The 23,931-nt window shown below is 37.6% G+C and overlaps 1 protein-coding gene and 1 pseudogene across 2 annotated transcripts; both read left to right on the top strand.

Moving 5' to 3' along the window:
- Nucleotides 1–1,697: 1,697 nt before the first annotated feature.
- Nucleotides 1,698–11,225, top strand: LOC103936634 (annotated as a pseudogene).
- Nucleotides 11,226–12,312: 1,087 nt separating this feature from the next.
- LOC103941229 (chorismate synthase, chloroplastic) lies at nucleotides 12,313–21,544 on the top strand. 2 transcript variants are annotated; one of them, XM_048590624.1, is made up of 13 exons: nucleotides 12,313–12,545; nucleotides 16,559–16,709; nucleotides 17,056–17,132; nucleotides 17,245–17,303; nucleotides 17,788–17,871; nucleotides 17,957–18,049; nucleotides 18,805–18,885; nucleotides 19,578–19,709; nucleotides 19,934–20,036; nucleotides 20,188–20,282; nucleotides 20,385–20,450; nucleotides 20,716–20,800; nucleotides 21,047–21,544. In XM_048590624.1, exons 2-13 carry the CDS (start codon nucleotides 16,666–16,668, stop codon nucleotides 21,202–21,204), a joined length of 1,077 nt encoding a protein of 358 aa, XP_048446581.1. In that variant the 5' UTR covers nucleotides 12,313–12,545; nucleotides 16,559–16,665; the 3' UTR covers nucleotides 21,205–21,544. The 2 variants fall into 2 exon arrangements, with proteins under 2 accessions (XP_048446581.1, XP_009349701.1); XM_009351426.3 differs by lacking the exon at nucleotides 12,313–12,545 and adding an exon at nucleotides 15,994–16,153.
- The last annotated feature ends 2,387 nt before the right edge of the window (nucleotides 21,545–23,931 follow it).

Here is a 23,931-nt window from a genome sequence, read left to right as displayed (position 1 = left end):
TATAATGGGCGCCCTCATGGTTGTTTTTATCCGAAGCAGGGAATTAGACAAGGGAACCCATTGTCCCCTTATTTTTTCATCATTTGTATGGAATCATTAATTAGACACCTCAATACCCTAACAAATAATACAAAGTCTCATATTGGTATTTTGTCCTAACCTAGAGGATTTAAAATCACAAATCTTGTGTTTGCTGATGACTGTCCCGTGTTTGCTAAGGCCACAACGAGGGGTACGAGGAATATTTTTCAAATCCTTAATATGTTTTTTAAAGCAACGGGCCAACAAATAACTTTTCATAAGTCGTCCTTGTATTTTTCCAAGAATACAACTTCTCCAACTAAAAGTGATATTGTTAATATTTTACATATTCAACATAAAACTACTATTGATAAGTATCTAGGAATTCATAATATTGCTTTATGGAAAGACCAAGTTAATGGTAATGAGTTACTTAAGAGGGTTAAGCAAAAACTAGCAAGTTGGAAAGCAAACACTCTTTCGAGAGCAGGGAGGCTTACTTTAATTAACTCTAAAATAACAAGTATGCCTAATCATGTTATGTCTTACTTTAAGTGTCTTGACAAGATTGTCAATAAGCTTAATAAAGAGTGTAGGGATTATTTTTTGGGGTAGGGACAAGAAAATATTTCCAGTGGCTTGGGATTTGATCTGTGCTCCTAAGAAAATGGGAGGTTCAGGAGTTAGAAGACTAGATCATTTCAATAATACTTGTCTCACTAAATTGGGTTGGAAGGTAATGACTGGGGAGGATAACTGGTGGGTTAAGTTAGTAAAGAGAAAGTATCTTAGAAAAGAAAGTTTTCTAGATAATAAAATTAGACATAATCATTCTTTTGCTTAGAAATGTATCTTGAAAAGTAGGGATGTTATTCTTAAGGGTATGAGATGGAGAGTGGGTAATGGTAGGGACATTTTGTTCTGGTCCCATAATTGGGTTTTTCCTTACCCATTATTCCATCTTTTACCCAATATTGACAACCAAAACATTAATTGGGACTTGAAAGTTAATGAATTTATTGATAACTATTGTTGAGATAGGAGAAAGCTTTCGCAAATGGTTAGTAATGAAATTGTAAGGAAACTTTGTAATATTACAATCCCATTGCAGGATTCCAAAGATATGCTTGTTTGGGGTCCAAATACAAATGGTAAGTTCTCTGTTAAATCAGTTACTTGGATCCAAAAAATGACATTGACTCAATCCACAAAGCATAAGTTAATTAATAAGATATGGAAACTTAATATTCCTCTTAAAGTTAAGATGTTTGCATGATTGTTCATTCGTAATAAACTTCAAACTAGAAAAAGATTAAGTCATATTGTAACTAATAGTGATAAGATGTGTCTTTTTTGTAATTCCGTAGATAATGACCAAATGCATTTATTTTTTAATTGTGCATGGTGGCACTAGATTGATTTGGGACCCTTGTTCAATTAAGCCAAGCAATTTCACTAATGCTAATTTCAACTCGGTAGTAGATTGGCTAAATTCTTTAAAGTATGTTGATAAAGAAGTTCCTAGTGATTTAAGCTTGTGTTTGCTTCTTTGTTGGCAAAATTGGAATGATTGTAATAATATTGTGTTCAGAAATGTTTTGCCCATCCCGGCAAGATCTTAGTTCTTGATTATATCTATAGGTGAGCGATATCTTAAAGCTAATGATAAAGGTTTGAGAAGAAATACCATTGATAAAGGTGAGCGATATCTAGTGTTTGCGCTTGTTGTGCGTGTGCGTTGGTGGATAAATTAATGGATTGCAGTCATTGCATGAGCCACGATGTGCTGTCCCTCTCAGCTGTGGCCCATTGCATGGCTGCTACGAAGACAATACCGGAAGCACGGCGTACATTTCACTCCCTCCATATTTTCCTTCTTCTTCCTCCTTTTTCTTCTCCTTGTTTTTGGTTGTCGGTGGGCTGAGAGTTTCAGTGGCCGGGTTCAACTGCCATGGCTTCCTCTCTCGTTTCCATACCATTCCTCGGAGCTCCAACCACCAATGCCCTTTCTGGTCTTCGGACCACCTCGTCCTCCGTTCAATTTGTGATGCGCCCGAGAACCGCAAAGAAACTACATCAGTCTCTCTCTCTCTCTCTCTCTCTCTCTCTCTCTCTCTCTCTCCCTATTTTTGCCCATTTGGTTGCTTACTGTTATTTAACTAGGAATTAATTTAAGTACTTTTTTTTGAAGATTTATTTGCATTTTTATTTCATCAAAATATTTTCAGTCATTTTAAAAGCTTTTAAGCTTTTTCGATTTAATTTTTGTACTTCCTCAACAGCAATGTGCGAGCATTTTTGTTATGGGAAAATTAGAATCCCTACAATTTTTCTATATTATTTAGATTAAACATATGTGCCTTTTTAAAATTTGATTAAAGTGTTTTAACCAATAATCATGACACACCCCGACCGAGGTAGGAGCGTGCTGGCCGTCACACAAAGGCGACGTAGCCATGTGCACGTGCGGAAGCTAATAGAGTAGTAAAATGAAAGTACGAATAATTAAAAACTGGAATACTAGTACTAGAATAAGTGCTAGTTAGTGCGATACAAATTCAGAGCAGGTCTACAGCAGTCCAAATAAAACAACAACAGTAGTACGCCCGAAGGCGAACCTACAATGTGGAGTGTCTGTCAGAACGCCGGAAAGCTCGCAAGGGAAACCACCGCAACGGCTAAGCAACTAGAACCTGGAGGGGCGCAAAACAAAAGCGTGAGTGGGCAAAAACAAAGCTCTTTGAAAACCATTTAGCAAAACACAAACTAACCCCTCGCCGTAAAACCTGTATACTTCCCAGAAATAAAGTATATACTCATATACGTAATATATAAATATGCCAATCATGCTCAAGGGTATGCCAATCTTAAAGCTTCATAATGATATGCAAGTGCTCAGGCATAAATCACATCAATCACGTATCACTGGTAGCCGGAGTCCCCTAAGTGACCTGTACGGCTAAATCTAGAGCCCAAATCTCAATCTCAATCACTAAACCTACCCACGAGTCGGAACCACCTATAGTGGTCTGTACGACAGGCCTGGGTGTAATACATATAAACGCTCTAGTGCTACGATCACGTGAAGGCTGTGCGAATAATCGCGGGTCACCTACGAGTCGGAACCACCTACTGTGGTCTGTACGACAGGCCTATGCACCTAACTTGGATCCAAGCTGAGCGTATGGTGCGGGAGGTGAACAACACGTGAAGGACTGTGCCCTACTCTGGGCGGGAGCACTAACACCGGGGGTGCAGGTTATGAGCTCTCTAAGCATCTCTAAACACTATGTAATGCAATCGTTAATTAACGCTTACCTGGCACTTACCTATGCCTCCACAGCACCCACACATAAATATATATGACATATGCATATGTATATGTATGCCACGAATGATGCATGTAACGATGCATAAACGATAAATAATAAAGTACATGGCATAAGGCAATTAACCCTTTTTAAATCAATTTCTGGGAATATAAATGTATATAGGTAGATACGGAAAAACAAAAGCCCACTCACTGGTATGTAGAAGGGTCGTAGCCCCCCTGTCTCGCCTGTGCACGCTCGTCCTCTGGGTACGTGTCACCTAGATGCGAAACAACTATAAAAACGTTAACTTTAAAGCACATAACCCGTTTCTCGTAATAACTTCTCATACATTGCTCAAAATGGACAAATGAATATACCAACGTGATCTACACAACCTCACGATCACAACCATATTTTTAAAATAATTTTTTGGACACCTCACGCGCCCCCACGCGCCAGCACAGGCACGGGTCCACGCGCCCCCACGCGCGGCCACGTGACCTGCACACTGACGGCGTCAGGTGACGCCGTCAGGAATATTCCCTGGAATATTCCGTTAACCTTGACTGACGCCGTTAGCTTCTGTTAGGAATATTCCGTTAGCCTTAACGGAATATTCCCCTGTCTTCTCCGGCGAGCCGCCGCCGGCGCCGCCGCCGGCGCCGGAAAACTGGAAATTTTTCAAACTTTGTTTTCTCACTCGTTTTTCAACCATTTTTCACGTTCTTTATACCAAAATGAAGCTTAGGACTAGTAGAATCACGTTAGACTACTCTTGAGGCCTAAAAATCAAAGAATCTCACCTGCAACAACGATCCAAGTTCGGCCAACTTTGAAACTAAGCTTTCCCGACGTCCAAATCCACCCAACGAAGTATTCCCAAGCTCCTTGAGGCCTCACTAACACATCTACAAGCTTAGAATGTCCAAAAACATACTAGATTAGGTTTGCATGAATAGTAACCCAAAACGGACCTTACGAGATCGACGTGAAAACGACTGGTTTCTCACCTGAAAATGGCACCACTAGACTCCACTCAGCTCCACGAGTTCAATGGTGGCCTTGGATCCCTCGATCCGTGACGTTTTAGGTTGTGTGGGTGTGTGTCCGTACATATAAGGTGGAGAAGAAGGGGGAGAGAGAGACACGGGAGGGAGAGAGTGACAGAGACAAAGACAGAGGGTGAGGGTGAGTGAGACAGTGTGTGTGTGTGTGTGGCCCAAGTTTTTCCAACACCACACAAACAACCAAACAACAAAACAAAGTAACTAGGGGTAAAATGGTAATTTCACGCGTACGGTTCCGATAACTCCGGGACGGGATGTCACAAATCATCTCTATTTTTTAAAATTAAAATAACTTTTGAATTTATCCTTTTATCTACGTGATGCACTTTTCCTTATTCAGTGGACATATTAGTAATTAAACTATATTTTCTCTTCTTCGAAATAAGTTTTTTTCCATCATAGATTTTTTTTTTTTTTTGTTATGCAAACATTTAATATTATTTGTTTTTCCAAATGGTTTTTTCTTTTTCAAGTAGTTTGTGATCAACATAAAAGCTCAGTGTAATTTTTTCAATTTTTTTGTGAAATTATATAATTATATTTTTTTGCTGTTTTTTTAAGTATAGTTGTTGATGAATTATTATTAAGTACAATACATTACGTATATATTATCTAGTTTGAATTTACAAAAATCATTAATTGGTACGTTTATTTGTAATTTTGGTACGTTTAATTTGATACATATTGTTAATATTGGTACATTATTTTTATTTTTGTATGTTTTATTTTGTACACATTGTGTATTGGTACGTTTATATTATTCTCAATCCTATTTTGTTTTAACATATAAAAGAAAAACTTATTTCGGTACGTTTGATTTCGGGGGATTTAAAAATATTTTAAACTATTTTGGAAAGAAAATATCTTAAATCGTATATAATTATTGCTAAATTGTAGCATTATTGTGAAAATAAATTGAATCTAACCAATTTTTGTTTTTTTACAATTATTTCTAACGGAAGAGAGTGTAATCAAAATGTTAGATTATAGGAAATTTGTTACAATATAATGTGCATATAGTACCAAAATTATGACAAAAAAAAAAATTTAATCAAATCACTAAAAAACATGGATGTTTGATTTAGAAAATTCAAATTAAAACGCCTATATCAAAAAGATCCCTTTTGTTATCTACAATGCAGCCACTGAAATTATCCATGTGCGCAAAAATCATGAACCTTTTGTAAAATGATAATCTTGTTTTGGCTCGAGAAAAATGGTCGAACCCAAAGCAAATGCATGCTTACACTGTGTCAGAAAACTCTAAAAACATTAGGCATGCATATTGCAAGTTGTAAAATTGTGTGGACATAAGGCAAAGTCTAAGTCGGTGTGCATTAGTTGGAAAAATCTAGCAAAACGGCAGCAAATTGTGTGGCTGGGCATTAGTTGGAAAAATCTAGCAAATTTGCAGATTTGTACTAGACGGCAGCAAATTGTGTGGCTGGGCATTAGTTGGAAAAGCAAATTGTGTGGCTGGGCAATTCCACCGACTTGGTGAGGAGTGAGAAGTAAGAAGTGTGAGGAGCGAGAAGTCAGAAGTAATAAAGCTTTTAAAAGTATTTGAGTAGTTCCTCTTGTATTAATTTTTTGTGTGAGAGTAAAAAACATCTTTGTGTGTAATACTTGAGTGTTCTTTTTTTCTTCTCTTGCCTATCAAATTTCTGCTGCATTACATTTTTCGTTGGGAGACAAACATTTACAAAGTAATGAAGTCTTTTTAAGCCCCAACATCTTTCACTCTAAAGACTATAACTTATTAGCTTCTGCAATCACTAACCAAGTTCCAAAACCCAACTTTTGAGCCATGTGGGGACCAAAACGGTCCTAGGCCTATTCTAACATTTTCTTCACATAGGAAAAAAATAAGAATTATGCCTCTGATTTCCGAAGATTTTTCAGGGTATTAGGGTCTCAACCAGAATTTGTTCCTTATTTCCTTCACTAGGTTCGATTCAAGATTGATGGTTGTTATGTAGCTAACAGGCATCAATGTGAGTTTTGGGGGACTCAGGTGATCAAAAGAGCGAGAGAGATGAAGTGGGCGAGAGAGCTCCCTTCATTATTCCGCTTAGAAGGACTTCTATTTTTAATATGAGTAGTGATACTAGGCATGGGAGTTGAGTTGAGCAAGAGGATGACAAGAACGATGTCATACCAAACCCAAATGATGGTTCGGTTTTCGATTTTTCAAACCTACCCCTAGTACATTTAGGATACAAGTATCCAGCTTTTAGGATACATTTACACATTCAAAAAAGATAATGAGGAGGAGTAAATTAATAGGAGACATTACAATTGAAAGTTGATGAATACAAAGAGTTTCCCTCTAATTAAAACCTTGAATACAATTCTCACACTTCTTCTACTGTATATAAAGAGGATTATATTTCCAACTTTTCTTCTCTAACAACTCAAATGTACGTGAATTTGAAAGATGAATGATGTTTTAAAATGTATATTTTTGTTACTCTATATATTTTTACTTGCCGTATCCATAGCGCATCCTATAATTTTGAGAGATTTTTTGTATCGCCTTATTGGGGTCGTATCCTATCGCCAGTAATATAAATTTGATATGTTAGAGATCGTAGTAAGTTACAACTTTCGGATCAATTCTGAAAGTTTTGGTGTTGAATTTCAGAGGTGCAGGCAGCTGGGAACATTACCGGGAATCATTTTCGTGTTACAACTTTTGGGGAAGCTCATGGAGGTGGTGTTGGTTGTGTAATTGATGGATGCCCTCCTCGTATGCCCCTCTCCGAAAAGGATTTGCAGGGTGACCTTGACCGAAGGTATTCGACGTAGAGTTTGTGAGGCATTTGGTCTGGGATTATTGCATGCTGGCAGTATTAGTTTCCTTGGATGTATAGGTGTTTATATCGGGACATCAGTGTATATTATTCTATGCAATAATCATGGAAAGCTTCCTCTAAAATTGTTGAGTTCTCGTTTGTTTTGATGCAAACTTGTTATGAACTTATGGGTTGTCAGGAGGCCAGGTCAGAGTCCAATTACTACCCTTAGGAAGGAAACTGACACATGCCAAATACTTTCGGGAGTTCATGATGGTTAGATCTTTGTGGAATTTGTGTGTGTGTGTGTGTTTATTTGGGATTTTGGTTCCTTTTGCAGCTGTCTTCAGTGGCGTGTATTCTATTTGATGTCATATTTGACTGCAGGAGTGACAACTGGGACACCAATTCTTGTGCTTGTACCCAATACTGATCAGAAAGGAGGTGTAAGTATCCAGTCTAGAGGGCATATATATGAAGAGGAATGAAAACGGGTGGAGGGTTTAAGGACTAATATTTCTTTGCTCGTGTTTTTTTACCTTTATTTTTTCTGGGCTGTGGAATTTGTAGTTTTCAATCTATTTAATCATGCAACCATGGTTTTTGAAACTAGACAAAGCTTAAATATTTTGAAGTTCATCTCCGTATTAAATGTGTCGGATGCATGGTGCTTGTTTGAGGTGCCCAAAACATTTTGCAGACAGATTAGATAAGTTGACGAACGCAATGTGAGTGCTGGGAACTTGATTAAATTGTATTTTGGGTGCTAGAACTCGTTATAGGGTTTACTGTTGTATTTCACTGATTCATGATATATAGGATACTGTACATTAACCATCGCATTTATACTCTGCATAATTGAGTCAGTAGTACAGACGAGCAGAGTTGTATTAGTTGGCGTTCTTTATGGTGCATGGAAGTAATTCTGTCGCTGGAATATCAGGTTTATGACGAAATGTCGGTAGCTTATAGGCCTTCGCATGCAGATCGAACTTATGACCAGAAGTATGGTATCAGATCCGTGCAGGTAATGGTTTTAAGCTTAACGATTAAAGGTTCACAGGCGTATTTTGGAATTTCAGATACATAAATCTTAACCTAATTTGTAACTGAAGGGTGGTGGTAGATCTTCTGCTAGAGAAACAATTGGAAGAGTTGCTGCTGGAGCCCTTGCCAAGAAAATCCTCAAGGCTTTGTCAGAAACTGAGGTGGTTGTAGTAAACTATGTGTATGCTTAAATAATTGCACGGTGATGCCCGAGATTCCAGTTCGTTTAATCATTGTTTTTCTCCTTATTGTAGTACAGCCTTGTCGAATTGCAAATGTGTCCTGCTATTTGTTTTAATTTTACCTGATAAACTCAAGATGGACAGGAACACCTGACTTACAGTTGTCACTGAATAACTTATGATCTTTCTGTATAGGACATCCAAGTTGGTCGCGTCTTTGGATTCTTACGAAAATACATCTTCATTTGCGTTGAAAAATTATAAACTTATTTGAACCTTGAGAGTTTTTCAGAGATAAAATGGTTGTTACTAACGTAAATTTTTTGTGATAATTTGCTCAACAAATGATGAAATTGTCCATCAAAAAATTACACATGTATTGGCATGTCGAGTGCTTAGGCTTTCGGAACTGGACTTGACATGCACCCCATGTCCTTGTCAATACATGACAATCATGTCCCTGACCTTGGATCATGGCGAACGAGTACCTGAAGATTGAAAGAAAAGTTTCCAAACTTCTCTTGCCAATCTTGTGTGTCATAGATTTAGCTACAGTATTGATATCATCTGCACCTTCTTTTACTGATTGCAATTCCTGTTATAATTTTGAAGACTTTTCCCTAATGTTTGTCACATTTCAGGTCCTAGCTTATGTTTCACAAGTTCAGAAGGTTGTGCTGCCCGAGGAATTGGTCGATCATCACACTTTGACACTTGATCAGGTGCGATAATGGATATTAATTTATGACTTTCGTAGCAAGCCATTCGAGAGTAGCAACCCAAAATGGGAGTCCTGGAAAAGGAATAACTTTCCAATCTGTCTCATTCGCTTATAACTTTCCAATCTGCCTCAGTCCCTGATAACTGTCTCATTCCCTTATAAGGAAAAGGAATAACTTTATTTTTTATTCTTTTGAGACATATTGCCAGATAGAGAGTAATATATTTAGGTGCCCAGATCCCGAATATGCAGAGAAGATGAACGCTGCGGTTGATGCTGTCAGAGTGAAAGGGGAATCTGTTGGTGGTGTTGTCACGTGCATTGTTAGAAATTGCCCACCGGTATACTCTCTCTCTCTCTCTCTCTCTTCCCCTCACCTCGTGTTTCTATTTGCAAGAACATGTCTTCAATTGAGGGGCAGACTCTTTACCTTAACCACTGCAAAGTTACATTGCTCTTTCAGTGATTTGTTTAATCTTCATTAAGTCATATATGGAGAATTGCCGCTCATTTTCTTGCATCTCAGGGGCTTGGTTCGCCAGTCTTTGATAAACTTGAAGCAGAATTGGCTAAAGCTGCTATGTCAATACCTGCAACAAAGGGATTTGAAATTGGAAGTGGATTTGCAGGTTAATATTCACCAACTTTCTGGGGTACTTAAATTGGACTTGATGATTGAAGAACGGTTGCAAGAATTTCTAGTATGATGGACTTGTTTAAATTTTGTTCTCCAACTGTATTTTGAGTAAGTTCTTCTTGTTCTTGAATGCGTAACAGGTACCTTTTTAACTGAGTGAACATAATGATGAGTTCCATTTGGATGATCAAGGAAAAATCAGGACAAGAACAAATCGCTCTGGTGGGATACAGGTACCTTTTGTAGATTCCCGTTACTTCTTCCAAATGTAGAGCAAGTTGGTAAAATGTTTTGTTGAGCATCTCTTTATGCTGAGATTGTATATGCTGGCATTCAGGGAGGACTGTCCAATGGGGAAATCATAAACATGAGAATAGCTTTGAAGCCAACAGCTACAATTGGAGTATGTCTGACCTCTCTCGCTCTCGCTCTCTCTCTCTCTCTCTCTCTCTCTCTCTCTCTCTCTCTCTCTCTCTCTCTCTGAGTACTAATTCGAAAAGAATATTGGTTTCTACACTACGTATTCATTATTCCTGCTGTATATATGGTCAATAGGAGAATCGTGAACCACACTCGGGTCTTTCTTTCATTTATATGTAAATTCTTGTTAAATCATCAAACTGTAATTAACTGACCAATCTGTCATGGTGTTTCTGTGGTATTTGTGCAGAAGAAGCAGAATACAGTGACTAGAGATAAAAGAGAGATAGAACTTAGAGCCCTTGATTGCTTTGATCCTTGTGTTGTTCCGCGAGGTACGTCCGTGAAGGATATCCGAACTCTCATGCATCATTCTTTATGCACATTCCTTTTGTCGAACTTGTTTTCCTTTCTTTTCTGCTATTAGATATAATTCAACAATCTTATTCCACTAAGGGGACTCGACTGTATGAATCATAGAACGCCGCTGTCCTCAGTTTTGTGCCAAGTCTTTCATTAGCTTTGAGTACTTGATGTCTTTTCGTAAAGCCTCTTTCCAAGTCTTTCCAGACCTTCCTCTACCCTTTTTGTTCTGAGACTCTGTTTCGTTATCGCACTTTGTGTATTAATTACATAGGCCATCATAATTTCAAACTCTCATTTTCGCCCTTGCTTACATATGTTTTGCTTGGTGGAACGGCGCAGCTGTGCCGATTGTGGAAGCTGCAATAGCCCTTGCACTCGTGGACCAACTAATGGCTGATTTTGCTCAGTGTCACATGTTTCCTATCAATCCCGACCTACAAGACCCTGTGCGGCAGCCATTGGTTGAAGCAATGGAGGCAGCTGCTTAGCACATTTGAAAGTAGACCAACTTTCTAGTGACACTGTCACACTGGAATAAATGTGAGAACTTCAACTTTGAAACTGAACGCAGCTCACTCAATTGAATCCAAAGCTGGAATCTCCCCTTTTCATTGGTCACAAGATATGAAAAAGTGAAATTTTATTTGAACCCTTACATAATCTCTTTCTACATCTGACTTATTCTCTACAGTCTACACTCATATTATTTTTAATTAAACTATCAAATATCTCTTTAAATCCAAATTGACTACCTAAATAGAACTACCCTGACAAACCCAATCCAATATGTTAATTTAACTTTACACCAATTTAGAAAATAAAAATCCAAATGTTCTGCTATTCGAGGCGTAAAGAGAGCAGTCAAATGAATGATGTTTACCACAATATGTGAGTGATCATTCAAAAAGAGTTTAGGGTATTGTGATGTTTACCACAATATGTGAGCGATCATTCAAAAAAAGTGTAGAAGTATTCAATGATGTCGTTTGTACAAAAAAAAAAAAAAAAAAAGTGTAAAAAGAGCCGTCAAATGAATGATGTTTACCACAATACGGATATATATGGACATATAGATATGTAGATATTCAAAAAGTGATATCTTATTTAGTCTCTCTGTCTAAATATCTATATATCCATATACATGTTCTTTTTCCCACTCTGCAATCTGCAAGCTGCAAACACACAACGCCAGGCTTGCCTGCTGCCATCCAACTCTTCCCCAAGTGTAGAAGAATCGCATCAGCAAGAATCACCTACACTTCCAAGAGACATATGTAGTTGGTGGAGGTTTCCCCATGGTTGGGGCCTCAACTCCAAGTCGAAGTATTCTCTCTTGCTTGCTTTCTCTTGAGTTAATGGGATTGGACCAAAACCAAAGCACATGTTGAATTTTCCAAACTGCAACCCCCGTCAAAATCCAACATGTGAAAAGAAGTTCAACTCTTGATTTAATGAGATATTTCGTTTTGTTACACCCGAACTCTCGATTTTTAGAAATTATACTGCGGAAGAATTTTATACTGATGCCAGTCTATAAATACTTCTGTCACTTTGCACTTCCATACGTAGAAATCGTTCGCATGGTTATTGTTATGGGGTTATTTGATATCTCCATCATTCGCATGGTTTCAAAACTAGGACTAGTTTTGTTGTTGTTTCATGATGTTGTTATTGCTAACTCTTCCTACACTTTGCAGAAGCAATATCCATCTTGCCCTGATCAGGAGAGGTCCGCCCTGCTGCGATTCCAAGACAGCTTTATTATTGAAAAATCTGCTTCTAGATTTGCCGATGCTTATCCAAAGGTTTCATCATGGAAACCAGCTGAAGGAGAAAGTAGCACCTGCTGCTCATGGGAAGGTGTTAAGTGTGATGAGAAGACGGGTCATGTGATTAGCCTTGATCTTGGCAGCAGTTGTCTCCACGGTTCTATCAACACCAATAGCAGCCTCTTCCACCTTGTTCATCTTCAAAGGTTAAACCTCTCTGACAATAACTTCAATTACTCTCAAATTCCAACTAGCATTAGGAATTTCCCAAGCCTTACTCATCTTGACCTCTCTAGCTCTGTCTTTTCTGGTCAAGTCCCTTCTCAAGTTTCACTGTTATCCAAGTTGACAAACCTTGATCTATCTCGTAATCTCGATAGATTGTCAAAACATGAGAATCGTCCCTTGTTGAAACGTGCAACATCGGATCTTGGCAGCCTAGTGCAAAACTTAACTAGTCTAGAAGTACTTTCTCTCTCAACTTCATAAATGTATCTTCGGCAATTTCTCATTCAATGGCTAATTTATCATCTTTGACAACCCTAACCCTCAGGAACTGTCACCTGTTTGGTGAATTTCAGGTGAGAATTTTTCGACTACCAAACTTAGAAAGTCTTAGTGTGAGATTCAACCGAGATCTGACTAGATATTTTCCTGAATTTAATCGAACTAGTCCTCTCATGGTTCTGAAAGTTTCCTATACCAAGTTTTTTGGGAACATACCTTATTCGTTAGGAAAGCTTGATTCACTGCTAGATTTGGATGCGGCTCATTGCTATTTTTCGAAAGGGTTGGCTCCATCTGCACTTGGGAATCTTAGGCAGCTCACTTATCTAGACATTTCAGCCAATCAATCTTACCCAGCTAACTGTATTTAGGATTGGTTGGTGTCATTTAACCGGTTCAATCCCATCTTGGCTAGGTGACTTTAGCCAACTAACTTGCCTAGATTTTGCTTTTAATAGACTGAATGGTTCAATTCCTGCGTCATTTTCCAATCTCACAAACCTTCAGATCCTTTGTTTACATTCGAATAGTCTAAGTGGTACACTGGAGTTTCAAATGTTTCAAAATCTACAATTTCTTTACCAACTCCAATTAAATAGGAACAGTTTAAAGTTTGTCACTGAACCAGAATTGTCAATTCAACAGTTCCACAGTTCACCATTCTAGGATCGAGTTTTTGCAACGTAAGAGAGTTTCCATCGTTATTACAATATCAGAAGAGATTGGAGCGTTTGGACCTTTCTAGCAATAAAATCCAGGGCAAAGTACCAAAATGGATGTGGAACACAAGCATATAAACTTTGGTATTATTAGACGTTTCTCAAAACTTCATTTCAGACCAACCTCCACTTGTCCTTCCTTGGCTGAACCTGATATGCTCAAGGATTTCGTCCAACATGTTTCATGGACCACTACCGATACCTCCACCAACCATGCGAGAATATGCAGCTACAACCAACAACTTTACTGAAGAAATCTCACCGTTGCTTTGCAATATGAAAAAGCTTCTGTACCTTGACTTGTCGAGATATAACTTGAGTGGCATGCTTCCTCAAACATACAACAACAGAAGCAGTTTGAGGATGATTGATTTGAGTCATAACAAATTGCAGGGGCAGTTGCCGAGGTCATTGGCCAATTGTATGATGCTTGAGTATCTTGTTTTGTCAAACAATCGATTCGATGATGTTTTTCCCATTTGGTTGGGGGACTCTTCTGGAGTTTAAGCTTTTGGCAATTCGCAATAACGGATTCTATGGTGTGATTGGAAAATCTAGAAAGAATGTCGATTTTCCCAAGTTGCGCATTCTTGATTTGGCTTACAATAATTTTACTGGTGCGGTTCCATCTGTGTTTCCAGATATTATTATGAACAAGTCAGCATATATGTACATAGACATAATTTATGATGTCAGTGGATTCACAATGGTTAACAGTGTTGATTACTCACTCACAATAGCAACAAAAGGATTGGAGCAATACTATCCAAAGATTCGGGAAGAATTTGCATCCTTTGATATCTCAAGCAACAACTTCAAAGGGAAGATTCCAGAATTCATTGGGAATCTTAAGGAGCTTCGTTTGCTGAATCTTTCCCACAACATTCTCACTGGTTCTATCCCGTCATCCTTCGGAAACTTGATGAAGCTTGAATCGTTGGACCTCTCACAAAACAAGCTCTCAGGACGAATCCCCCAACAACTGATACAACTAACTTTTCTTGCCCATTTCAATGTGTCTCACAACAATCTCACAGGTCTTATACCACAAGGAACCCAACTTACTTCATTGAATATCACTTCGTACGAGGGAAACCCAGGGTTGTGTGGAGATCCATTGCCAAAGAAATGCGGAAATCCTAAGGCCCCTCAACTTCCACCTTCAACCGTAGACGAAGGTGATTCTAGCTTAGCAGGGATATTTGAATTTGATTGGAAAATTGTCCGGATGTGGAAGTGGGTTGGTAGTGGGAGTAGTTCTTGCAGATGTTGTCATCACAAGGAGGCCCGACTTGTTTCTTAAGATTGTTGGAACGATCAGACAAATGATAAGGAAAATATGGAGTTACAATGTTATGCATTTGTTGTTGTCGTTTGTTTTCTCAGTTGTGGTTTCTTTCCTTCTCTTTCTATACGTTTAGTTATAAGTTTGTTTCACGTTAAGTGTATCTCCCCTTATTTTCTTGTATTTTCGCTTTCTTTTTTCTAACCTCTTTTTATTTCGAAAGGTAAGGTTTATGTTTCCTCCTGACTAGATGTAACTTTTTTTTTTTTATTCAGTAAAATTTTTCCTCGTATCTTCGAGGTTTCTTTAAAAAGAAAAAAAGAATGTATTCATGTAAGACCCTGCCCTATATATGATATTGTTTTAAGTTATATCAACATTTGTTCTTAACGTTGAGTTTCTTTACCAAAAATGGAGTTGCAAGTAATGTAAATAAAGTCTGCATGTTTTTATGGAGTCCAAGGACCTAGAAATCTCTGACTCACTTCACACAAACCAAATATCCGAGTCTCTCTTTCTTTTTCTTAGTCAGTCCAGATTCTAATCCTTAGGCTCTCAAGAGGATCCAAATAACCCACCAGAAATCTTATAGTTCTTGATTTGTGAAGATACGTTGTTAGCTGCTCCCGAAAAAGAAAAAATGAATTGACCAAAAGAAAATAGAAAATTAAATAATTCAAGGTTTATTTTTAGGAAAACTAATGAAAAAAGGTTTGAAAATTTTAAGTTTTAATGATAAGAACAAAATAAAGGATAAAGTAAATAGTAACATAATTGATATTTTAATGTAAAAATATGATTTTTCGTTAAAGTAAACAGTACCAAAGTTTTTCGTTAAAGTGTCCCTTAATTTTTTGGGGGTAAAGGATTGAAGAACGAGGAGTTGTGAGATTTGGGGTAGGTGGAAGTGGGTTGGTGGATTGTGTGGCAGCCAGGAATACGATACCGGCAGCACGCCAGACATTTCACTCAAAACAGACTCATCAGTCATCACATCTAAATTCTCAGCCCACCTACTCCCTCCATATTTTCCATACAAATCACATTTTTATCACCCAAATATTTTAAATCGAATTCTTATCTTTCCTCATCTTCTTCCATTTGTTCTCGTTGTTTTTGGTGGTTGGTGGGTTGAGAGTTTCAGGGGGTTCAACTGCCATGGCTTCCTCTCTCGCTTCCAAACCATTCCTCGGAGCTCCAAAGACCGATGGGCTTTCTGGGTTGTGCTCCTCCTCCGATCTTCGGACCCTCTCGTCCTCCTCCGTTCAATTTGTGATCCGCCAGAGAAACCCCAAGAAACTCCGTCAGTCTCTCTCTCTCTCCCTGATTTTTGTTCATTTGATTGCTCAGTGTTGTTTAGCTAGAAAGATTTTAGCTTTGTCGTTTTAATTTCTACTTCCTCGATTGCAATGTGCGAGAATTTTGTTATCTGCATTGCAGCAGCTACTGAAATTGTTTCGTGCACAAAAATCATGAATCTTTCACTTTAAAGACTATAACTTTACTTTAATTAGCTTTTGCAATCACTACCCAAGTTCTAAAATCTAAGTACACATATTTACATTCGGTCGAATTATTCCCGGGATTGAAAGAAACAATTGGTCTGCTGTAATATAAATTTCGAAATAAATGGAATTTTGATACGTTAGAGAGAGTAGTAAGTTACAACTTTTAGATCAATTCTGAAAGTCTTGGTGTTGAATTTCAGAGGTGCAGGCAGCTGGGAATACTACCGGGAATCATTTTCGTGTTACAACTTTTGGGGAATCTCATGGTGGTGGTGTTGGTTGTGTAATTGATGGATGCCCTCCTCGTATGCCCCTCTCCGTAGAAGATTTGCAAGGTGACCTTGACAGAAGGTATTTGATACCGGGCTCGCCCTGGTCATGTTCATTTTAAAGTTCTTGGGGTAGCTGAACGATGCACCTGACTTGTGCATTATGACAGTTGTAATGGGTTGATGCCTACTTCACGTTCAATTTAAGGATATTTTACTAGTATGTCTTTTACATGTTCAATTCATCGTAGAGTTTGTGAGGTTTTTGGTCTGGGATCATTGCATGCTGGCATAATTAGTTTCCTTAGATGTATAGGTGTTTATATCGGGACATTAGTGTAGATCGTTTTATGCAAGAATCATGATAGCTTCCTCTAAAGTTGTTGAATTCTCGTTTGTTTTGATGCAAAATTCTTATGGGTTGTCAGGAGGCCAGGTCAGAGTCGAATTACTACCCCTAGGAAGGAAACTGACACATGCCGAATACTTTCAGGAGTTCATGAAGGTTAGATCTTTGTGGAATTTGTGTGTGTGTTTGTGTGTTTATTTAAAGGGGTGTTCCTTTTGTAGTTGTCTTCATTGGCATGTACCCCAATTGATGTTATAATTGACTGCAGGAGTGACAACTGGGACACCAATTCTTGTGCTTGTACCAAATACTGATCAGAGAGGACGTGTAAGTATCCCGTGTTAGGAGGGCATATATATGAAGAGGAATGAAAATGGGTGGAGGGTTTAAAGACTAATATTTCTTCGCTTGTGGTTTTTGCGTTTATTTTTACTGGCCTATGGAATTTGTAGCTTTCAATCTATTTAATCATGCGACCATCGTTTTTGAAACTAGGCAAACTTTAATGTATTGAAGTGCATATCTGTATTAAATGTGTTGGATGCATGATGCTTGTTTGAGGTGCCCAAACATTTTCCAGACTGATTAGATAAGTTGACGAACACATTGTGAGGGCTATGGAACTTGATTAAAAAGTTTGTATTTTGGGTGCCAGAACTGGTTAAAGAGTTTACTGATATTTTTCTAGTATTTTCACTGACTCATGATATATAGGATACCATAGATTAACCGTCACATTTATACTCTGTATAATTGAGTCAGATGACATTCTTTATGGTGCATGGAAATAATTCTGTTGCTATAATTTCAGGATTATGATGAAATGTCGGTAGCTTATAGGCCTTCACATGCTGATCGAACTTATGACCAAAAGTATGGTATCAGATCAGTGCAGGTAATAGTATTAAGCTTAACGATTAAAGGTTCACAATCGTATTTGGAATTTCAGATACATAAACCTACCTAATTTGTAATTGAAGGGTGGTGGTAGATCTTCTGCTAGAGAAACAATTGGAAGAGTTGCAGCTGGAGCCCTTGCCAAGAAAATCCTTAAGGCTTTCTCGGGAACTGAGGTGTGTGTGGTAAACTATGTGTATCCTTGAATACTTGCATGGTGATGCCCGAGACTCCAGGTCATTTAATCATTGTTTTTCACCTTATTGTAGTATTTTGTCAAATCGTAAATGTGTCCTGCTATAATTTGTTTTGATTTTACCTGATAAATTCAAGATAGACAGGAAACACCTGACTTACAGTTGTCACTGAGTGACTTATGACTGTTCTGTATATGACATCTAATGACACATCAGTTGTGTCCACCCATGTTCATGACGTCTTTGGATTCTTACGAAAATACATCTTCATTCGCATAGAAAAGTTACAAACTTATTTAAACCTTGAGAGTTTTTTCAAGAAAATCTGAAAATGAAAAAATGGTTGTTACTAATGTTAATTTTCTGTGATAATTGGCTTAATAAATGAAGAGATTTTCCACTAAAAAAAATTACACATGTATTGGCATGTCCAAGTGCTTAGGCTTTTGGAAGTGGACTTGCCGGGAACCCATGTCCTTGTCAACATGACACTCATGTCCCTGTCCTTGGACCATAGCGAATGAGTACCTGAGGTTTGGAGTCTTTTAATAATTGTTGTCCTGCCTGTTGATTGAAGGAAAAGTTTCCAAACTTCTGTTGCCAATTTTGTGTGTCATAGATTTAGTGATATTATTGGAAACTGTGTCCATAAATTATCATCTGCACCATTTTTTACTGATTGAAATTCTTGTCATAAGTTTGAAGATTTTTCCCTAATGTTTGTCACATTTCAGATCCTAGCTTATGTTTCACAAGTTCATCAGGTTGTGCTTCCCCAGGAATTGGTTGATCATCACACTTTGACACTTGATCAGGTGCGATAATGGATAGTAATTTAAAATCTTTTGTAGCAAGCCATTCAAGAGTAGCAACAAAAAATGGGAGTTGTATGTTGATACAAGAGTAACTAAAGTGCAGACTAAACTCTGAATGTTATTGTAGTCTATAACGTAATTACCGGGATGCTTCTCCTTTACACTCAAACAGTATCTCACCTCTACAAACTTGAGTGCCTCAATTTGCAACGTGACATTTTAGGCTTTTACGATTGCTACATTACAAATTTTTTTATGGGGTTGTCACATCTACTTCTATTTCCTGATTTATTGACTACAAAAGCATCCACTCTCCCAAATCTGGGAAGAAAATTTCCCTCTTCATGAGGTGTCTCCTAATTGGTTCCAACCTGTAGCTGACCTATTGGAAGACAGACTCTCTATAGGAATACCTTTCCCTTAGTAATTGAATCCAGAGTTGTTCGAGGTTTCATGTCAGAATCTCAGATCCAAATTGATTCAAAGCAAGAAAGACAAGTACCAGTCTGTTGCTTGCTCTTTTTAGATTAACTCATTTTCTCTCAGTGCATTTTTGAAGTACTTATTGACACACATTTATCTTTTCTTATTCAACAAAATTCTTCTGAATTTTGTGTTTTTGAGCGGTTAATCAGTTGTGTGTGCTCTCTCACTGAACCTTTATTTTTTCTTCTTTTGTGACATATTGCCAGATAGAGAGTAATATCGTTAGGTGCCCAGATCCTGAATATGCAGAGAAGATGATCGCAGCCATTGATGTTGTCAGGGTGAAAGGGCAATCCATTGGTGGTGTTGTCACATGCATTGTTAGAAATTGCCCTCCGGTAATCTCTCTCTCTCTTTCTCTCTCTCTCTCTCTCTCTCTCTCTCTCTCTCTCTCTCTCTCTCTCTCTATGTTTCTGTCTGCAAGCACATGTCTTCAACTGTTTAGATTAGGGAGTAGGCTCTTTACCTTAACCACTGCAAAGTTGTATTGCTCTTTCAGTAATTTGTTTAATCTTCATCAAGTCATATATGGAGAATTGACGATCATTTTCTTGTATCTCAGGGGCTTGGTTCACCAGTCTTTGATAAACTTGAAGCTGAATTTGCTAAAGCTGTTATGTCATTACCTGCAACAAAGGGATTTGAATTTGGAAGTGGATTTGCAGGTTAATATTCAAACTTTTTGGGGTACTTAAACTGGACTTGATGATTAAAGAACAGTTGCAAGAATTTCTACTGTGATGGAGTTTTTAAATTTTTTTTCTCCAACTATATTTTGAGTAAGTTCTTCTTCTTCTCGAATACTATACCTAACAGGTACCTTTTTAACTGGGAGTGAACATAATGATGAGTTCTATTTGGATGATCAAGGAAAAATCAGGACAAGAACAAATCGCTCTGGTGGGACACAGGTACTTGTAGATTCCCGTTACTTCTTCTGAATGTAGTGTAAGTTGGTAAAATGTTTTGTCGAGCATCTCTTCTACACTGACATTGTATATGCTGGCATTCAGGGAGGACTATCCAATGGGGAAATCATAAACATGAGAATAGCGTTCAAGCCAACAGCTACAATTGGAGTATGTCCGACCTCTCTTTCTCTCTCTCTCTCTCTCTCTCTCTCTCTCTCTCTCTCTCTGAGTACTAATTTGAAAGGAATATTGGTTTCCACGCTATGTATTCATTAATCATATCTATTCTACAATTTGGTATTATTCCTGTTGTATATATGGTCAATAGGAGAATCTTGAGCCAAACCCAGGTCTTTCTTTCATGTATATGTAATTCTTGTCAAAACAGAAGACTATAATTAACTGACCAATCTGTCGCGGTGATTTTGTGCAGAAGAAACAGAATACAGTGACTAGAGATAAAAAGGAGATAGAACTTATAGCCCGTGGTCGCCATGATCCTTGTGTTGTTCCACGAGGTATGTGTGTGAATGATATGTGAACTCTGATGCATCATTCTCTATGCCCATTCCTTTTTTCGAACTTGTTTTCCTTTTTTCTGCTATTAGATGTAATTAATCTAAAAAAATAGAAGCATATCCATTGGGAATGTGATTTGGTCTTCTATGGTCTTCTATAGCAAAATTTGTATTAATTTAGGCCATTTCATACTCTCTCATCTTTCGTCCTTGCTTACATATGTTTTGCGTGGTGGAATGGCGCAGCTGTGCCGATGGTGGAAGCTGCAATAGCGCTTGCGCTCGTGGACCAACTAATGGCAGATTTTGCTCAGTGTCATATGTTTCCTATCAATCCCGACCTACAAGACCCTGTGCCGCAGCCGTTCGTTGGAGCAGCGGAGGCAGCAACTCTGCACATTTGAAAGTAGACAAACTTTCTGTAGCATTGTATACGTTTTGTATCGGGCATTGAAAATTCATTGTCATGAAACGCATGTGTGGTGTGGGACGGCAAACCAACGTTTACGGTACTCAATCAAGTGAAACTGTCACACTGGAATATATGTGAGATGTGTCAACCATTTTTTTTTTCCAATAAGTTTTTGTTCAATCATTCAATTTGTAGAAGTAAACTTTTGAGGCAATAAATTTCTTCTGTAATATCGTTATCAGAGTTATTTATTTTAAATATGTAAAAACAATTTGTCGTTTTTCCGGTCGAGGTATGGAATAAAGTTCGAGAATGATGTGTTTTAACTCCAATTTTTAAACTAAATGAAGCTCACTGAATTGAATCCAACGCTCGAATTTTCCCCTTTGCATTGATCAGAAGATATAACTATATATCAATGAAAAATTAGTGAGGAATGCATAAACCAACACTATATAAACTTTTTGGACCACAATTTTCAAGGACTATGACCCAAAATAAAAACGGACTTGGGCCGAAGAGAAATCATTTGAAGCCCAAGTCATACAAGACCTAAGATGTGAAGTTCAAACTAAGATGGAGAGAAAGGGATCCGAGGACTTTATGACATGAGTTCACCGTCACTCTTGTATCTCTTATTAGAATGGAACAAAGTCCCTCTAAAAGGAAGTCACCTTTTTTACCCCATGCAATGGAAAAATCTTGGGCGATTAGGGTATTTCCCTCTTTATTTTCTGGTCACGTGATAAGAGGGAAATTTATCCATCTTCGTATAATCGAAAGAACCCCAAGTTACGCGTCAAATCTCAAACATGCCCAACACATGTAATATTATATGTTAACACGAAAAGCCCAATTGATTATTCTAGGTTGTCAATTTCATTTAACGGCCAGAGAGAATAATTACCACCTAATTTCACCTATAAAACTATGCTTACTTAGGACTTCTCCCCATTAAGCATGATAGTTGGTGACATCAAACAGGGATTCATGTCTTTTTTTTAGTCCCGTTTATGCTATATCCGCCGAACAACTGATTTACCGAATATTTAGCCCGTTATATTTTTTAAGACTCTTTTGACCAAATAAAGAAAAGAAAAATCTTGACTCTCTGTTCGACTTTACATGTCATACAATAGAGCATGATAAAACTTTTCGAGAGGAGATATGCAAAAGCTAACCTGAAAGAAGATTCCTTTATAATGTTTGGTTATCCAAATATCGTTGAAGGAAACGAACTAACATTAGTTTGTCATAAATAAAACAGTCGACTAAACATTGTATATGACATTTGTCCAAAAAAAAAAGAAAAAATTATTGTATATGACAGACAGGTGAAGTGACTAAAACAATGACATTAGGCAACATATTTCAAATTACAAAAAATATTAATGTGGATTTTTAAGAGATGACCACCGACAGATGCTTCTTTTTTTTTTTTTTTTTTGAAAAAAAAAAACCAGTTGGTGGTTTTGTCAAGGCAGTTCACATTTTCGGTGGCCGGGAAGACTCAAGAGACATTTCAACCTCCTCCTAACCACCATCGTGTGATTCATCAGCGTTGGGAATCAAACCCAGAACGTACCGTGTAGAATATGAGCCTAAAATTCGTCCCCAACTCTTAAGCCACCCCATGGTAGTTACCACCGACAGATATACTTGAGGTGGTGTCAAATATCTCATTTTGGTAAAGAGATTGAGGTGCTTTAGCTCTCTTATGGTGGAGTCGCTTTCTGCTACATGTGGTAATATCCCTTTCAAGTTACTGTGGGCGGAGGTTTAGAATTTAGGGTCTAGGGTTTTATGGAGTGACTATTGCTCCCTGTTCTTAAAGTGTGATTCGAAGACGGGATTTCGAGTGCAGGGTAAAAAATATTACTTAAATTACAGGATCTCAAGTGCAGGTATAAATTGGCAATGTCATATTAAATATTAGGTAAATTATGTGAAGGAGGTTGAAGGGGAAATACTCTTTTCAGTTTTTGGTTTCAACTGAAATGAGAAAAATGCTTTATATATGTGAATGCATGCATGCATGCTTGTATATCCTTAGATATAATTGTGGTGTCTACTGTCTATCATCATGATTTACTTAATTAATTATCTTATCTCCAATAATACATAAGGTCAAGTCTATTATACGCTTCTTTTCATCATTAATCTGACATTACGTTTAACAAGAAATTTTTCAATGTTGGGATATGTGTGATGAAAAATTAAGGAGTTAAAAAAATTAAACTTTTCACCATTTATATAACAACATGTAGTGTATCATTCATGTTCTCATTACAATGAAAACTTCTCATGTTTTGACAGATAATTACTGTTAGCGACCTGACATGCACCAGTATGAGCTAGGTGGTACATGAATACATAAATAAATTAATTAGGACGTATTAGCTTCCTTCTTGATTGATCGATCCTGACAATTATTGATCGTTGCATGTATGAGTACCTAATTTTCCTTCATGAAGCGTAGACGCATGCAACCAACTCGATCGACCACATAAACCTAGAATACTCGATGACTTTAGTAACAATCACTTAGCAACTACTATACCTAATTAATTAGGAGGAACAGTTATATACATACATACATACATACATACATACACACACACACACACACACACATATATAATAGTATATTTTATATATTATATATGATATGCGTGTAGGTAAATCTCCCACGGTATTATGTTCACCAAAAAAAAATTAA

The sequence above is a fragment of a genome, unplaced genomic scaffold, assembly GCF_019419815.1.
Source record: "Pyrus x bretschneideri cultivar Hongxiangsu unplaced genomic scaffold, Pyrus_bretschneideri_v1 Contig32, whole genome shotgun sequence".
Lineage (NCBI taxonomy): Eukaryota > Viridiplantae > Streptophyta > Magnoliopsida > Rosales > Rosaceae > Pyrus > Pyrus x bretschneideri.
The sequence above is the reverse complement of the archived record's forward strand: the minus strand, read 5'-3'. Positions and strand labels throughout refer to the sequence as shown.